The 17,722-nt window shown below is 43.8% G+C and overlaps 1 protein-coding gene across 1 annotated transcript in view; it reads right to left on the bottom strand.

The window, feature by feature from the left end:
* adkb (adenosine kinase b) overlaps positions 1–15,178 on the bottom strand; it is a 120,697-nt gene extending 105,519 nt beyond the window's left edge. Inside the window, exons 1-3 of the mRNA XM_080517864.1 lie at positions 15,067–15,178; positions 14,337–14,411; positions 14,192–14,245 (exon numbers count right to left, since the gene is read on the bottom strand). Of these exons, the coding sequence (XP_080373990.1) occupies positions 14,192–14,245; positions 14,337–14,411; positions 15,067–15,080 (143 nt within the window). The 5' untranslated portion in view covers positions 15,081–15,178. The remainder of the gene's footprint in view (positions 1–14,191; positions 14,246–14,336; positions 14,412–15,066) is intronic.
* Positions 15,179–17,722: the final 2,544 nt, after the last annotated feature.

Raw genomic sequence — 17,722 nt, 5'->3', positions numbered from 1 at the left:
CTGAAAGGCAAACGTAAGTGAGACAACTTAAAAATGTAACACATGTTCAAAAGAATTGCTGCATCAGGATTATTACCAGACTCTATTATAACAATGTCTGCTTCCTGGAGGCAACATCCTAATCAATCCGATTAGAGAAGAAATATCTCATTCACAGAATATACATAAGGTGTTCCTCCATTGTAAAAGGCAATGGACACCCTGGACAGGTGACCTGTTCATCACAGGAGAATCCCAGACACACATATTCACACCAACATACAATTTAGGGTCACTGATTAACCTCAAATGCATGTTTTTGAACTGTGGAAGGAAATTGGATTATTCCGAGAATGAACCCATACATGCAAAAACATGTAAAAGCCAAAAAAAAAAAAAAAAAAAAGGATGGTGGATCAAAACTATTTTTTCATCTTTCCAGCTAATAACCGATGCAAAACCAGTGATGGAATTTATTTTTTCGATAGATTATTAATTAAAACATTTCATGACAAACCAAGGCCAATATATAATTTGCTAATTTCGCTTTAAAAATCGGGCCACGTTTGAAAGAAACATGCATCTGTGGGATGAGCAGCCGAGCAACGTATGTGGATGTCAGGGGTGTTATTGAGTTTGGATTGGCTTCAAGGTCTGTAAAGTGGCTGTTTCAGTTTAGTCTCACATCAATTATTTGAAGTTGCTGTGGTTACAAAGCTTTTTTCAGCTTCAGGGTGGAAAAAAAGAAAAAAAAAACAGAACAGAAGTATTTGAATTTCAGTAGTGTGTTAACAAGCTCTAAAATCACACAGACAAATATAGCAACTAACCATTGAACTGAAATGAGCATTTAGCAGCTGAAAGTACAAACAATTATCTGTGTTGCTGATGAAAACAATAACAAAGTCAAAGGAAAAATGAAAAGACACTGTAGGATTTTAACTGTCGCAACCTTCATTAACATATTAGCATTATAATCCACCAGAACAGGACCGAGAAAACTGGTTGGTTTACAACCGCTGGGGTGACGGCTTTGAGAATAATCTGGACCGGGTGGAATGAGACTCTGGAGGTCCATGTCCTCGTGCATGAGCACAATAACTATTTACTATGGTCGTGGTGGGCATGTACAGCAGCAGGAGCAGAATAGTTGCATTTTGCGCCGTCTACACAGTGATGGTGTCGGAGCGTTTTCAAAAAGTTGTATTTCGGTGGCTCTGGGCATCGAATGTCGTGTAAACTGATTGCAAAACCAGAAAGTTGTTTTTTGTTTTCACTTGAATTCACGTATATTCAATCGTTCTGCTGCTACTTTAGCCAATACGAGCCGCAAGCTAGTTTTTCCATTTTAATCACCTTCTGCAATCACAAATTTTTAAAAACGTTTAGGTCAGTCTGTACTACTAATGCTGCTTTCATACAGGCTGGGAACTGGGATAGTTCCAACTTGCAAACATCGCACTTCCAAGTTTCTAATTTTAACATGACAACAAACAACATGGCCGCCGCCAGCGGCGCTGCTCTACTGCTGCTTTGAGAAGAGAGACAAACAAGCTCGTAATCACATAAATCAGGCAAGAGAGGGAAGAAATAAAGCTCAGGATGTATAATTTATGGTCCCACTACATTTATTGTACGCAGACTAGTCTGTTTTCCGTTATTCAAAATATCCACCATAAAATTTTATGGTTACAAACATCAAGCCGATTCCACTCAGGTCGTCTTGTCCTAATTGAAGCTTTGGAGCGGAAGGTAAAATAAGATGGGAATCATTTATTTATGCGTGGAAGCCAGTACACGTCTCAACTTTCACCAAAATTGCTGCCATTTCAACACAAACGCTACTTTTAATCACTTATTTCGATTGGCTTTAAACATTTCTGCATCACTTCAAGCGAACAACACATTCCTCTCCGCTCACTAGGAAACTAATTTCCCCACAGTCTCAATTGTTGGATAACAAAACAAATACATTTCCCTTTTTTTTTTATAGGTTTGTTTGATTGCTTGTCTGGGATGCCTGTCAACAGGATGCTTTCTTTCCGTCTTTCCCGGCAGTAAATGAGACAACAGTGCGTAATCATAGAAATATGATCGACTTAAATGTGGCACGCATCTTTGCCCTCCTTCAGCTGTGACACTCCAGGTGCAAGTTGTTTATTTGAACTGGCATGAAAGAAAGAGAGGATGAAAACACACGCACACACACACACACACACACATCAAGCCAATGCTGGATTTTGTTAAGTAGGATACTTGACCACAAATGTTGCTCGAGTTGAAAAGACGCAGTTGGGGTCTAAATGTCAGCTTGATAAAAGCAAAAGAGGAACATTGTTCACAGATGGTTGTAGTTAGCTGTGCAGTATTAAAGCAAGATGAGCAGTGAGAGTTATTTCTGAGGAACTTGAACTCCTTCCTCAAAGAGATGCATGCAATGAAAGAAACTATTCATCTTATACTTGGCAGAGATAGGCAGGGACTTTGTGTTTTTTTTGTTTTTTGTTTTTTTTTTCCTTAGGTGATGTTTTCAGAGCAATTAGAAAAACAGGTTTTACAATTTTCCCCATGTAGAAAACCTGATTCGCATATAACTTGCTGAGGGAGAGACCACATCTGATTAAATGTTTGATGTCTGAATTGTACAGCGAAGTTTAGAAACGGCTCGAACAGACTAAACACAATGAGTCAAGAAAACAGACATTACTTTGGGGAGCGGGGAGTAAACAATCGCTGCATTTTCAAACATAAACCACGGGAACACCCTTGGGTCTACAGCGCTATACTGAAAGCAGTTCTATCATTTTTTTTTTTTTTTGTATCCCCCCCCCCCAATCATATTGCCATTTCAAAACATCAATAGCTTCGATGCCGAGGCGTAACATGATGCAAAGCCGGGGCTTCGCTGCGAGATAGAGCCTTTATCTGGGTAGCTGAGAACATGAATAATGTGTATTCTCCACATCGTTCACGCAAACAGCCTCCCAGGAGGCCGACTATATAAACGTGTCCACCCCGCTAAGGTAATTGACCCAACTGTAGTCAAGATGATACGCTATATTAAGAGGTCTTTGGCTCTCTACCCCCCTCTCAGCCGTACATTGAAGACTGTCCATTTGCAAGTGTATTTACATTGGGGGGGGGGGGGGGGGGGGGGGGGGGGGGGGGAATCCAATGACATGCTAAATAGTTCAAGGTGCACCACACCAGTCTGACTAATGCAAGTAATTTCACCTCAAATTAACCGAGTGCGAGGAATTGCAGGGGAAAGAAAAGGCTTGGGAGTGATCCCAAGGGACGTTTGTTATGTAAAGACTCTGGTATGCAGATTTAATTCTTTTTAAGGTTGGAAACAAGAATACACAGGGGAAGTCAAAGGCTGTTTTATGGAGGGGGGGGGGGGTCTAGTTTGAATTTCAGGGTTGAACACAAAGTTTTTATCTGTATTGTCTGTAGTCGCCACTCGGGATGCACAATACATCACAGTTATACCATTATAACAATATCATAGCTAGTATAAATTACGGGCGAGAAAAACGACACTTGTTTGAAACGGAAAAAATCTCGACGCCGAGAGACGTCGACGTTGTCTGCATAAGTGTTTGTATTCATCACCGAATCGTATCGTCATTGCAATACTTATCGCGCGTTTGCCTCACATCGTCGAGCCCCAGTCGCCACAGACGGGAGAGGCATCTGCATGCAAAGCACATCGCGGCTTACCAACATATGTCTCCCAGAGGTGCTCAATGCTTGAGCACAACCTGGTGTAACTAGGCATGGCCGAATTTTGAGCGAGTGTGAAAGTAACCTTTACTGCTTCAAAGAAAGTCTGCATATCATGTCTCAAGGCGAGGGGGTCTACCCAGGGCAGAATGTTCCTAATAAAGAGGGGGGTAAAAAAAAAACTAAAAAAAAAACTTTCCATGCAAGTGGAAAATATGCTAACCGGGGGAAAAAAAAAAAAAAATCTTTCCTGAGACACCTGTTATGACTCCTTGACAAAAGAAGAATTTGAGCACTGTGGGTGTTTATAACATGAAGGCAGCCGAGGGACTCCAGAACCCATTTCAAATAGACACATAGCTTCTGAGGATTTCAGCAGGTTTTTTTTTTTTTCTCCCCCCCCCCCCCTCCTCCTCCACCCCCATGCCAGAAGTATTTGCTCCACCTTTCAGTGCAGACAGCATGGGGCCCTGCTCTTGGACGCCTCGAAAATCCCATCCGAAAAGGAGCAGCTGCCTCGAGACCTTTACACCCTCAAACATCATGTGATCCCATAGTAGTGACACCGTAAACGGCCCCCATGGCCATTTAGGGGGAGAAAAAAATCCCTTTCCGTCTACTGCAGCCGGAGCTCACTCTGCGACGGGAGGGGAGCGGAGAAAAAGAAATTGTTTTGAACAAAATGTCCGCAGCCGGTAACCTCCGCTTTTTTAAAACCCGCGAGTGTTGTTCAATGGAAGAGCGATGCAATTCCAGCTATGCCATGCATTCCACAGACGTATGGTCAGCCGGCGTTATATAACATGCGCTTTATATCAGGCCGCCGCTGAAACGCCGGTTAAATACCACTCTTAACGAAAAGGCGCTGTGCAATTTTTCAATTTCATACCTCCCATTCCGAGACTAATAGCAGCACTTATTTATTCAGCTTGAATCAAATCGCATTCGAATTAAAGAAAGTAGGCCACCCAATACAATATTTGCGACCTAAGAATACGGAGGAGTCCTTCTTGTAGTCCCAAACAGCTCCCAGCTCAGCGCGTTCAAACTGTTGGGGCAGATCAAACAAGCCGGGGACGTCGTCTTGTTTACATTCCTGGGGACGGAGCCCCCACCGTTGTTTCCCCCATCAAGGGAAATATGAGAGCTTCAAAAGTACTTGGAGTGTTCTCCACACCAAGTGACTCATGAGTTCCCCTCTCACCTCCCCAAAAAAAAAAAAACATGCCGAGTAGATTATTTACATGAGGCAATAATTCAAGATTTGCTCCTCTAAGTCTCTTACACGGAGGGCAAGGCGAGCCCATTTACCCAATCCCTCTTCATGCGCCTTTGATGTTAGCCTATCTCGATAAGACCGGATGAGTGCCCTAAAATCCCCGTCGAGTGATTTCGCAGGAAGAACAAGTCTCTGTTAATCAATGGCTAGATTGGATCTGGATCCTCGGGAGTGGTCTGCCTTGAAAGTCCTCCCGAGCGTTTGAGTGCACACCAGGGTAATTCATCGTTAATGATCACCGCGGCACCCACTCTCCTACGCGCCGTTCGTCCTTATTTAATTGCCTCGTTCACGTTTAAACAGCTTACAAATCACAAGGACAGGCAGGGAAACATGATCAAACGGCCCCTATCGCTAATCAGGGGAGGGCGAGGGAAGGAGTGAGAGGACTGGGGCTTCTTTGCCGCTCTCCTTGGGGATTAGGAAGGAGGAGGGTCGCACAGGAACAGTAAATTATCCCTGCTTTAACTCTGGCGGGCAGGTACGTTTAAACAGGCGGATCCATCTTTCCTCTCTTGTGTGACAGAAGCGGGGAACGGGGCGACGCAGCTAAAAGGCTCCGGTAATCCCACGTTCGAACGCCGGCATCTGGAAAGGAGACAGGTTCCACCATTGATTGGATTCCCCAATCAGTGTGTGCATCCTACACCAGCCTTCCTTGGTAGTCTGGAGGCAGTACAAGGCCTGATGCACAGTAATTGTTTCCATAGGTCAGGCGGAGGAAAAACAGCTCGGGGACGTGATGAAAGGGAGATGGAAATGGTGAGGAATATTGTTGGGTTTCTCCCCCCCCCCAATTAAATTGTTTGTCAAACCCTTCACAAAGGGTTACGCAGTTTATCTGTTTAAAATCAATACGCTCGTCTCAGTGTGAAAGCTTGTCCCGACACAAGACAGGCCCATTAATTATTCTGTTCTGTGTGCTATCACCGGGCTGCTCAAGGTTGAGCCTTATCTTTTCTTATTTCAAATCAATAATTATCTTCTACCATGCTCGCGCTCCCTCTCAGAAATAGATGTGCTTTTCATTCAATGCCTGTAGAGTCTCTCGCTCGCTCTCTCCCTTCGCCTCTCTGTGGCAACCGGTGAGGAACGCAGAATGAATAGGACATTCTTATCAGTGGAACATTAGGGCAGGATGGGAATAGATGGCGAAGAATGAGGCGCATAAAAGTACTGAACACAAATGAGTCATGATTCAAACAGCGAGCGAGGCCTTGTTCTCGTCCTCTGACATCTTCTAATAGACTACAGTGAGGGATGAATGTTGATTCGCTCAAAAGCATTACGATATCGCCGCTGTTCAGGTATCTCAATCCATTTGGGCAAATCCCTACGCGGCTGAGAAATACTGCCTGTGTGAAACAAATGCCACGATTTCAACCACAATGCCCCCACCGCCCCCCCTCCCCTTTTTTTTCCTTTCCCTTTTGCATTATAGACCGTATGCGCAATTAATGACTGCACGATTACATGGTCATAATGGGTGAGTAATTGCATCAGAATGCGGAAACGACAAATGTGTGCATCCCTTTAATAATCGGCCGATGCAGAAGCCACCGCAGGAGCAGCAGCCCGTTTGTTGGCATCAGCTGAGGACTGCTGTTTGTACTTAATTAGGCTGCACTCAAGGATTAGGTGGTGGGGGCAAAATCTGGTCATGGAGGATGAGTTCATATTATTTCCCTCGAAAATGTCACAGGTTTTTGGCTTCACGCTGCTGAGGGTGGCGTTGTTTGTCACACTGTACTGTGTGGATGTGGGAAACGGGAGTGTGAGTGTGTGTGTGTGTGTGGATATGAGAGAGAGAGAGAGAGCGAGCGAGAGAGAGTGGGAAGAGGGAGTGTGTAAGCAAGGGATGGGGCTTCTGGTGTTCTCTTGAGGATTGAGATTTGAAGCCCGAGCACAAAGCCTTTGAGACATTCCCCTTATCTTGGAGGTTGATACCAGGATCTTGGCGATTCCGCGTGCTCCGTGTGAATAATTCCACCAACACCCCCTGCTGTGGGGACCATATGGCCCAGTGTGAACTTTAAACACACGGGGAGCAGTGCGACTCACCAGTCGGGCCTCCCATCTCTGCCCCCGCGCGAGGCAAGGTGCAAGAAAAACGATCGGCTCAGAGGGTACACTAACTAGCCGACATGCAGAAGGGCTGCTGCCATCAGTGGCTTTTTCCTGTGTGGCTGCTGGGGATCAAAGATGACTAAAAATAGCCCTGAGCATGCTTTTCTGAACTGAACATGCTGTATGTACTGGCTGAGACGCCCACATTTTAATTATAAAATGCTCTTTAAAAGGGGGAGTTGGAGGGAGAGGAAGGGAAGAAAGCGAGTGGGGGGGGGGGGGGGGGGGGGGGGTTACATACACATGCAGAGATACATAGATGTAGATTATGTTTGTTACACCCCCTTTGACTTGTGATGTTTCCTTCTGGCACCACCTGCTGGCAGCTGCCATCAACAAGAGGGAGGCATTTGCAGCTCTGGAGAGGCTTAATTATGATTGCATCAGCCATCTCTCATGATGCAGCATGTGTGTGTGTGTGTGTGTGTGCTTTTGAAACACAGACGAATGGGCCGGCGCCGCAGGCACGTTCACCTCTCCCGTCAAAAGACAAGAGGAACGGATGCCTCCTGTTCAACGATTTGAGTTAAAAAAAAAAAATAAAGAAAGTTTTCTTGTTTTATAATTCACAAGGTCTAGATCCACATTTCTTACAGTCGAGTACCGGCTCTGGCGAGCGCGCCGGATATATGCAAGCGCCCCAAATCGTCAGATTCATGCTTATCAATAAAACATCAAGAGCGGCACGGCTGGCGGCTGAACGCGTTTCTGATGTCTCAATTACCAGTTGAGTGCCATTAATCTCTGCTCTCTCTCTTTGGCTGGGAGGTTAGCTGATGGATGCAGGCCCGTGACCTTTGTCCTGAGCAGCAGGAGGGAGACCGACGTACTGACCCCCCCTCCCTCCCCCCTCACCGCCGCCGCCCTCTTCTCTCCTCCTCCTTCCTCTAGCGGCCCGCAAAGGTGAGTTTAAGTACTGTAGTACAGCACTCAGCCTTAGCAACAGACAAGGGAGCTGGGAAATAAAACGAATGGAGGGGAGGGAGGGTGTAATGTGTCTACACACTCAGTCAAGCATGAGTACATCCAGTGAAGTGGCACCATGGCAAGCACATGCAGCTTCTGCACGCATTCTTGCATGTGAACACACACAGACACACACACACACACACACACAGGAGTGTTTCTCTTCATGACACACTTGGATAGCTCCACTGGGGCTTTCTAGCACTTGATATTTGCTTCATTACAAAATTAAATTATAAAAAACACACAAAAAAAAGCGAGAGAGAGAGAGATATATAATGAAAGAAGATGGGGAGAGTCAAGTGTGTGTACAGAGCGGGATCTACCACACACACACACGCACACACACCCAGGGGCCAGAGTGTTTAGCATGTACTCGGTGAGAGAGGCCTTTGTTGTTTTTCTTTTCAGTAAGCAGATTGAGCTGCATGGCAGCAGCAGGGGTGTGTAAGATGTACACAGACAGCAGGGTGTGCGAGTGGAGAGGCACCTCCACTGATCTCCTGTGTCGTGCGATGATGTGTGTGTGATGTGTGTCTCAATCCAGCGCTGATCCCCCTGAGTCAGCCCTGTCAGTGATATGAGCCTCCCACCCTCCCTCTCTCGCTCTCTCTCTCTCTTACCCTCTCTCTCTCACCCTCTCTCCCTCTCTCTCGAATGCTAATAGCAGCCAGCCACTAACACTGCAGCCCTGAATTATTCATGCAGCAGAGGGTCACACGGCATAATGAGGAGTTTACTCTCATTCTGGATGCGATTGTGACGCTGCTAATCTGCATTTAGCACAGAGAAACAGAGAAAAGGAGGGAGACATGGTGGGGAGAACACAGAGGGAGGAGGAGCGGGGATGAGCGCTGATGAACTTAATTGCTGTGAGCAAACAACCTCTGAAAAGAGTCACGCCATCATCCCGAGATGAGAAAGTAAACAATTAATTATCATTGGACAGTGGGAGTCATAAAACAAATGTTTGAACGACACTAATATTCGGGATCCAGCTGATGTTTTGTTATCCACCTCTGAGGTGACGACGCACTCACTGCAACACTGACTAATAATTACCACCTTTAATATGACATAGTTAGCAATTCTAGGAGGGCGGATGGCGAATTATGAACAAGCTGTGCCTTTTGAAGCACTTGTAATGCCTAGTTATCCAGAAATAAAATGTCTATTTGCCCACATTATAATCTCCTGCAGAAAGAGGCGTGTTTTCATTATGTTGACATGTTGTTTCCTACTGAGACTCCTTGGGGTAGAAACAGCAGGCCATTGTTGCCCCCTGCTGGACATGGAGGGGGTCTGCCCCCTTCTCTGCAAAGCAATGTTAAGAAAAACACAACTGAGGAGAAGGTGACATCGTTGGGACCGAGCACGCCAGCAAGGAAACCAGATAAAGGGAAATGTGTACGACGAGAAACATGAAATAAAGGCGGTGAACAAGAGCTGTGAATTTGCTCAAAGGAAACGTCAGTGAGAAAGACAGAATGTGCCTCGAGGGTGAGATGCATCAGTAAAGTCCATATGAAAGATGCCCCGGCTGGCGGCGATCAAAGTCTCGGTTCCGACCACATGATGGCAGCAGCAACAACCAGAAGAGAGACTTTATCACGTCTTAAAGGAGCAGGAAGTCGCAGAGAGACACTATGGTTTGTTGGTTTCTCTCCACCTGAGAAAGCAGAATGTGCTGGAGACCACGCTTGCAACTGCGCCCACCCAAACCACTGTGGAAATACCGTGTGAAGTGGAGCCGCTACAGTACAAGAGCCCCCACATCGACCACACCAGCAGGAAATACTGCTGAATGACAAGAATAACTGTCAGCGTTTCCTCCGTCAACTGACATTTGTATCAATTCCTGATATGAAGGGAAAGTGACAGGATGTCGCGAGTTCAGAATTCCAATTAGATGTTGTATTTTTTGCATCAGTACTTAACATGATGACTTAATCTCTATACTGTTGTTATTGAATTGTGCGTACTTCCCTAGCTGGTGGGAAAATATGCTTTTCCTTGTAGAGTGCGTTTCATAGAACTGATTGATGTACTTGTTTGCCTGCCGGCTGCATGACGACCAACTTCAATATGAATCGTGGGACACGAACGCGACGAAAAGATCTCCGTGTGTCAAGTACAGGAAAGAGTGGTGGATTTCTTCACAGAAGATAAAATGGGATATCTCCAACCAGAACCAATGAATGTGATCTGATGATTCAACATTCACTGGTGTTTACGAGAGATGTTCTATTAATCTAGCAAACTTGCATGAAGGCGTTTAACGAGTATTTCTTATGTTTATATATGGATAATTGTAGCCATGTAAAGACTGAACTTCACACAGTGAAGCAATCATAAATAACGGTCTGATAACGTCAACAATAACCCCTGAGGGTACATTAGTTTAAGTCTTGGCTCAGTGTGTGGGAACTGGTTTCAATTCAATTGCAGCAGAATGAGGATGAGGCACAATGAAAAGGAGAAAAAAAAAAAAAAAGAGTTGCCAAGTCCTCATTCTGAATATCTAATTAATTGCAGAGGAAGAAAATCTATTTTATTTCACACATTTCACATTTTCTACGGATTTATCCTTCTCATTTTTAGTTCGTTAAATTCTATGCGACAACATATACATATGTTTCGATGAGCCACGTAATACTTTCAATAGATTGTTGAGATCAGAGCCATTATACATTTACGGTTTATATCAAAGGCGAAATATGAAATAACTTACTATCCGTCTTCTATACTGCTTGAGCCAGTTGTGGAAACTGAAGACGAAAAAGTAAAAGTACATTTAGATGGGCGATTTATAGCTACCAACTAACCTCAAACCAATATGTTTGGACTGAGGGAAAGTTCGGACACACACACACACACACACACACACACACACACACACACACACACACACACACACACACACACACACACACACACACACACACACACACACACACACACACACACACACACACACACACACACACACACACACACACACACACACACACACACACACACACACACACACACACACACACACACACACACACACAGAGAGAAAACCTGCATTCAAACCGGGGATTTTCTTGCAGTGAGGCAGGAGTGCATGCCACCGCTCCACCGAGACGCCCTCAAATGATCATTTCAGCTCTATATCGCATTTAAAAACACAATTTAAGACTCGTGAGGAGTCGCGGCTGTGACTCACTGTGCGAAGAAACAAACCCGAGGTCTCCAGGGAGCACTAACAGGGATGTAGATGGTTTCTACTGTACAGCAGGCAATTTCTCAGCCACAACAGGATTATATGGACTCTGCTGTGACTAGATAATTGAATTCAGGCATGGCCACAGTGCGCTGCATCCAATGATCTCTCTCCCACCAGGGCGATGGAGGAAAAAAAAGAAAAAAGAAATGAATTGCGTTCCACTCTGTAGATTCAGCAGCACAACAATAGTGTTAGTTGACGGAACTCCCAAGTCTATCGGGGCCTTTTTTTTTTTATTTTTTAGTAATGAAGTTATTTGTCACCACACCTCGGCCGCGTCGTTCATCTTTCTCTATTAGACCGCCGACTTTGTGAATGACCTTTTGTTGCACAACACATCTTGTTGTGTTTCACTCACCGAGCAGAGTTTTAAAAAGGCTCATATCGCCATCGAAACCACACACATTTGTCAAGATACAAACTGACCTGCGCGATGGTGAACATATATGTGTGTGTGTGTGGGTGGGTGGGGTGGGGGGGTGGCATTGAAGGGGACATGCATTGAAATGCATTGTGGCGGGAATTAACCAACAAAGCCGCATGCTAATCCTGCCCTGACCTTGTGCAGAATGTGGAGAGAACAGTGTCTGCGGGGCTAAAGATAACACCGCTGCCTTTGTGCTGAAGGAGAACAACAGTGCTGATGATGCTGCTTTGTGCCGCCGCTGCCGCCCAAGGTCACGTGTGTCCTTTTGTCAAGAAACAAGACCTGACAAGGTGCGCTATTGTGAGGTACAGGCGATCTCATGTACCGATCTGTGCCTATAATGTATAGGCAATAGCCACAGTCATTTTTTTTTTTTTTTATGTTTCTTCACAAATACACACAAGACACTCCCTCACAAGAACAAAACTGTATAATTCCTACTCTTTTACTTTTAAGCCATCAGATAAAAATCTAAAATATGACTGCCATTCCGCCCGTCATGCATTCTCTCGTCTGGTTTATGCAGAGACAGATTCCAACAACTTTCCTCACATATTTCCAGTTTAAAAGAAAAGCCCCACGCTGTAAAATCATGCGGCTCAAGGTGAGGATGGACAGTGGCCTCCAGTCACTTTGTGATCATCTGAAAACTATTTGTGATGCAAACGTGGAAATAGTATAATGAATCCATCCGATTTGGTCGAGTCAGCACTTTAAGCGTGGGGGGGGGGACCATTTCTAAAGCCGGGTTAGTGGAGTGGAAATAAATGAGTGCTCAGAAGAGACAATATACACTCATAGGACTCCCATCAGTTTCGAATAAATGAATTAAGGCTCATTTGATGCGTACAGGGAAGTTACTGCAGGCTCAGAAAACACTCCACTACCATTTTAGCGGAAGGCTGTTGAGCTGAGCAGCCATCAGAGAAACGTGGGAATTTAAAAAGAAATGAACCGAGCAGGAACATAATCTGCGATGCGGCCGTAACTAAAAGCACAGCAAACGTTACGTCCTCAGAATACTTACTTACAATAACCGATGACTTGTGTTGATCAAATGACCAACCATAAAGGCCAACACTGCTTTAACACTAAACGGTTGGCGAGCAGCCGCTCAGAGGCCGGGACGATAAGAGCACGGTTATCACCTCCAGCAGATATGAGCGGACAGCTTGAAGGTGCGGATGTGTCCGAGTGTGAAGCAATGAACCCCTCGGCAAGAGCGTATCGGCTCCAACAACCGACCTCGGTTAAGTGGAAGCATAAACTGTTTGAAAACAGTGGAGCTGGTGCTGAACAGCGGATTGAATAGAGTATAATCTATATCTAATCATTAGAGAGAACGGTTTATTTCTAGAATCTGCCATAAATCATTGTTTTCAGTGCTTTTCATTCAAATAGTACGAGATATCTGTCATTTGTCAGAAGTATTAAAAGACTGAATGCAGTTCAGTTTCGCTCCTTTGCTTTGGCAAAACGGCTTTTATTTCAAGTCAGTTCTGCGAAAACAGCACATCAACGCTCGAGGCCATGAAGGATTGTATGATGATTGAGATGATTTAAAGAGATTGTAAAGTAATCACCCAAACCCAGAGGGAAATGAATTCCATGTACAGGATATGCTCAGTCATAAATTGTGAAATATGTCAGACAGAATAAAGGAAAACTTTGAGAAACCTCCCAATTAACACTGTCAAGTTAAAATCTCCGTTCCTTCTAAGTGTTTCAATGATTCCCCGATTCTGAAGATCAATTGTGGGAAAATTAATAACTATCAACGTTATCTAAAGCTTTGGCAGATTTGCGGTCCGATAAGACATAATGCTACCAAGAGAATGATCAAAATATCATTTAATCCCTAATTTTAACAAACTAATTAGTGCTTTCTGGAGTTTACTAACAAATGATTGGAAATATTGACATCATATCGTAAATATGGAACAGGTGACGAAAAATAGGATAAAAGGTTAGACAGCAATTCAAAATATCTTTTCTAATTAACCATGCCGTTTATCTTCTGCTTTTAAAAAAAGCTATGGGTGGTATACAGGGACAGCTGGAGGAAAGATAGAGTATTACTGTGGGAGCTGTGTGTTCAGCTGTTAATAATAATAAAAAAAACATGTGGATTTACTATTAATTCAGATGATACAGTAGTAAATAAAGTGGGTGTTTTGCTGCATCTTGGCCCAGATTCATTATTAATAACAAATGTTGGTGTTTCAGGTCCTGGGGCTCCCACTCACTCTGGCTGATTCGTGATGGGGTTATTTTGGGCGCAGCTTACACCGCCGAGATGGTAGTAGTGTGATACAAATAGCCAGAGCATTCCCTAATTGGCTCGAGGTGAATCTCAACACTTTGTGGTGAATAAGTGACTGAAGTGTGATTTTCCCCCAGTGAGGTTTTCACTCACAAGGCTTTGTGTTTGTCCTCAGCCAGGATCTGGTCATTGGGCTTCAGTCCAAACCTGTTCAGGAAGAATAAAACAGATTCACTTAAAATAAAACCCCAAAAAAACCCATAATGTTTGGACATATAAGTAATATTTTGGGGCTTACTTGTCAAGGAAATCTTTGTCCACGACAGCTGAAATGTCGAGCAAGGGATTTCCCATCCCGAACAGCATGTTTTTACTGCGGTGAGACAAAAACATATTGTATTCAGCCACAAACTCCCACTGACCAGGAAACAAACAGCCCGTTGTGACAAAAATCATCTGCTTCGCATTCGCTGAATTAAATAGTTTGTAAACTATTAGAGGCTCAGTCACATCTCACAGTCTGATTTTTATTTGGTTTTTTAACCTGAGCATCTCTCAACAGGGGTTGAGAAAATAAACAAGAGGTTCCATGTGAGCCATATGTGGCAAGCTCTTGACAGAATAATGAATGGAATTTTATGACTGGCAGAAAAAAAAGGGGAGCGGGGTCTTTTTTTGGGGGGTTGTCACTGCATTCAAATGAAACGATGATTTTATTGATATACTTTATAGTGATTTGTGTGGCTTATGTGTCATCAAAAACAAAAGTCAAAGAAATGTTATTCCACTTCCTTTGAGTTATTCATTACACTTTGCTTATATCATATACGATTATCTAAACCAAAGTCTACCCCAGACAACAGTCACATGTACAACTTTCGTAAGATAAAATACATAAGGGAAGAAAAACTTCCCCGCAGCAGCCTGGAATCGCGAATCAATACATTCCTCTGTCAGTAATGCGAGTACACGCCGTACAAAGTCAACAGCGAAATTCGTCACGACGGGATATTTGAGCTGGATCTCACCTCGGACTTGGCATGTTGTCAGGAAAAAGCCAGCGGCAGCTCAGAGTGAAAGTTACAAGTTAAAAGCTCTTCAGCTTCCTCCCTTCTGTCAAAGCAACGTGCTTTCCTCACTACAGGAAGTGTCGCTGCCCTTTGACCAACCCCAGCTCGGCGGAGCAGGAAGTAGGCGGGACTTGGCGTCTTCGAGAGACATGATTGGCTGCGTGAGCACCAGTTACAGTGAAGCGTTCTATGCTGCCTTTAAGGCCAATCGGAAGAACCAACTGTGACAGACTAATAGAGAGCGCGTGCATTCATCACGTGTGATATACATTGTCATTGGAAATAATGTGATTTTGTAGTCCTATGCAATGTTTCTCTTTGTTCATATATAATGAAGTCCACTTAAGATACATGCCAGTCGTGTTTTTATTCATTTAACAAATACCTTCAGTATTTTTTAATGACGTTCTTTGGCTGTTTTTTGAGGTTGTTGGTTTTATTAATACAGAACAAATAAACAAAAATTCTCAAACGTGCAACACAAACAACAATTATAACTTATATATTGCACATTTTCGATTATGTGTGTCTATATCACAGGAGTGCAAGCGAGATGTAATTTTTCATTCCACTGTGTGTCTTGTGTATTTACAGCAGAATTGACAATAAAGATAAATTTGACTTGATTTTGACATTTGCTGCTGGATTATCTATTTATCAGTAAACGAGTAGGAACTATTAAAATGTTTGTTTGTTTCAAATGACAAACTAAAGTAATCTAAATATGCACACACTGAATAGGTGCGACAATATAAATCTTATATTGGGATGCTTGTGTCTGTTTGGTCTAAACCTTTAACGTGTCAAAAGTTATCGTCAGTTTGAAAACACACTCATATTTAAAGGAAGTCTCCACATGAACATAATAATTATCCACATCAACTTTGGGAAAGTAGGTGACATCATAGCTGGGATACTGCCTTACTTACTCATGCAATTTGTGTTTCAGTTTTTAATGAAGGTGAAAGTGTTTAATATGTTCATTTGAGGTCTCAAGATGCTGACTTGTCATTTTGCAGCACAATCAGTGAGCACGTGTTACTCTGTCACCCGAGAGTCCCATCAAGCATGATAGTGGTAGTAATTTCTCTGAAAGATCTTTCCTGTCTCTGATGTCATTGAAATAGTCAGTTCATGTTGTCATAATTTACATGTCCTTGTTTTATTTGTACTATGTAAGAAATTGTCAAAAAGTGAAGACATTTAATTTATAGCCATTTAGTTACTTATACAAGCTGTGATTCTCATGCATCACTAAATAATTACTGTACAATTTGACCCTCTTGCAGAGAGAGAGTATGTTATTCTTCATTAAGATCAAGATATAGCGTCAATCTATCTTTACGAACATGAGTCATGTTGTTTGCAGTTGGCTGAACTGCATTATATTGGAAAAACGTCCCTGATATTTTGCGGTGCTCGGGGGTGTACTGTGAGAGCTCATTGCTGGTGTATGTGTTTTACCTGACTCACCTGAACGCCTCACAGTTTCATGCTGGGATGTTAATGTCAACAAGAGTCACATCTTAAGAGTCCGTGCAGCGCTGCAAATCTTAAAATACATTATATGGATTCACCTGGGATGAAGACTGTAAATGCACAAATAAAAAAAAAAGTAATCTTTGTGCCTCAAGACATTTTAACAGCTTTTCTGCCAGTGGTGCACGGTTCGTTTGCTATTCAATCTAATTAACATTTCATGTTATGACACCTGAAATCAATTTCTTTTTTTTTTTAAGAAAATGGCAATCTGCGGTCGTGTAGGATTAATCTATTACCATGCCACGTTCAATTGTAGACAATCATCGTTGAAACCGACCCTTTTCTACTATCTAAACGCCAGCAAACGCGATTTTATAACGATGAGTGAAGAGGTGTAACGGCGGTGTTCGTGTCCCAGTCATGTGATGGACCTTAAGCCTGCAGCTCGAGGCGATTCGTGTCGGTGTCGAACCGAGCGATCTGTGTAATAAACGGAGTTAAAAGGCGGTTTTTAGCTGCCGTGTGAGGGCTGCAGCCCCTCTTTCCCCCGCTGACAGTTCACCTCCGTGGCATGGATCCGGTGCTAGCCGTTAGTTAGCTCCCCCCCCCCCGGAGCTCCGCTCACCATCGCCGGTAAACGCAGACATGACAGCCCCCGGTACCTTAACGCCGTCGTCCTCGCAGCGGACGCTTCCTGGTCAGACATCGTCGTCTTGTCACGACACGCTGGGTCCAGGGAAGCCACCCCCTTCGTGGGGTGTTTCAGGGAGGAGAGGCTGCAGCTTCCGTCCCGGTCGGACTCGGGCTGGTGGAGGAGACCGTCCTCGAGCACGCACACCCGGGGAGAAATGAGCGATTTATGTTCATGGATGGAGATCAATTCACACGGATACTTTGTCCCGGCCCAGGCAACGTGCACCAGAGATGGTTCTCTCTCCAGCCGGGAAAAAAACAACACATTTAATGTCCACAGGTCATGAATATATACAACCACATAATGACTTTAGCTGTAATCAAACATGGAAAAGAAGCGAGGTATTGTAAAGATATTATCTGTCCACATCACACACAGCAGGTATCATAAACTGAACTGGTATAACCTTGAATAAATGCCTTCTGAACTTGAGAAAAT

Source organism: Blennius ocellaris, assembly GCF_963422515.1.
Source record: "Blennius ocellaris genome assembly, chromosome: 21".
Taxonomy (NCBI): domain Eukaryota; kingdom Metazoa; phylum Chordata; class Actinopteri; order Blenniiformes; family Blenniidae; genus Blennius; species Blennius ocellaris.
The sequence above is the reverse complement of the archived record's forward strand: the minus strand, read 5'-3'. Positions and strand labels throughout refer to the sequence as shown.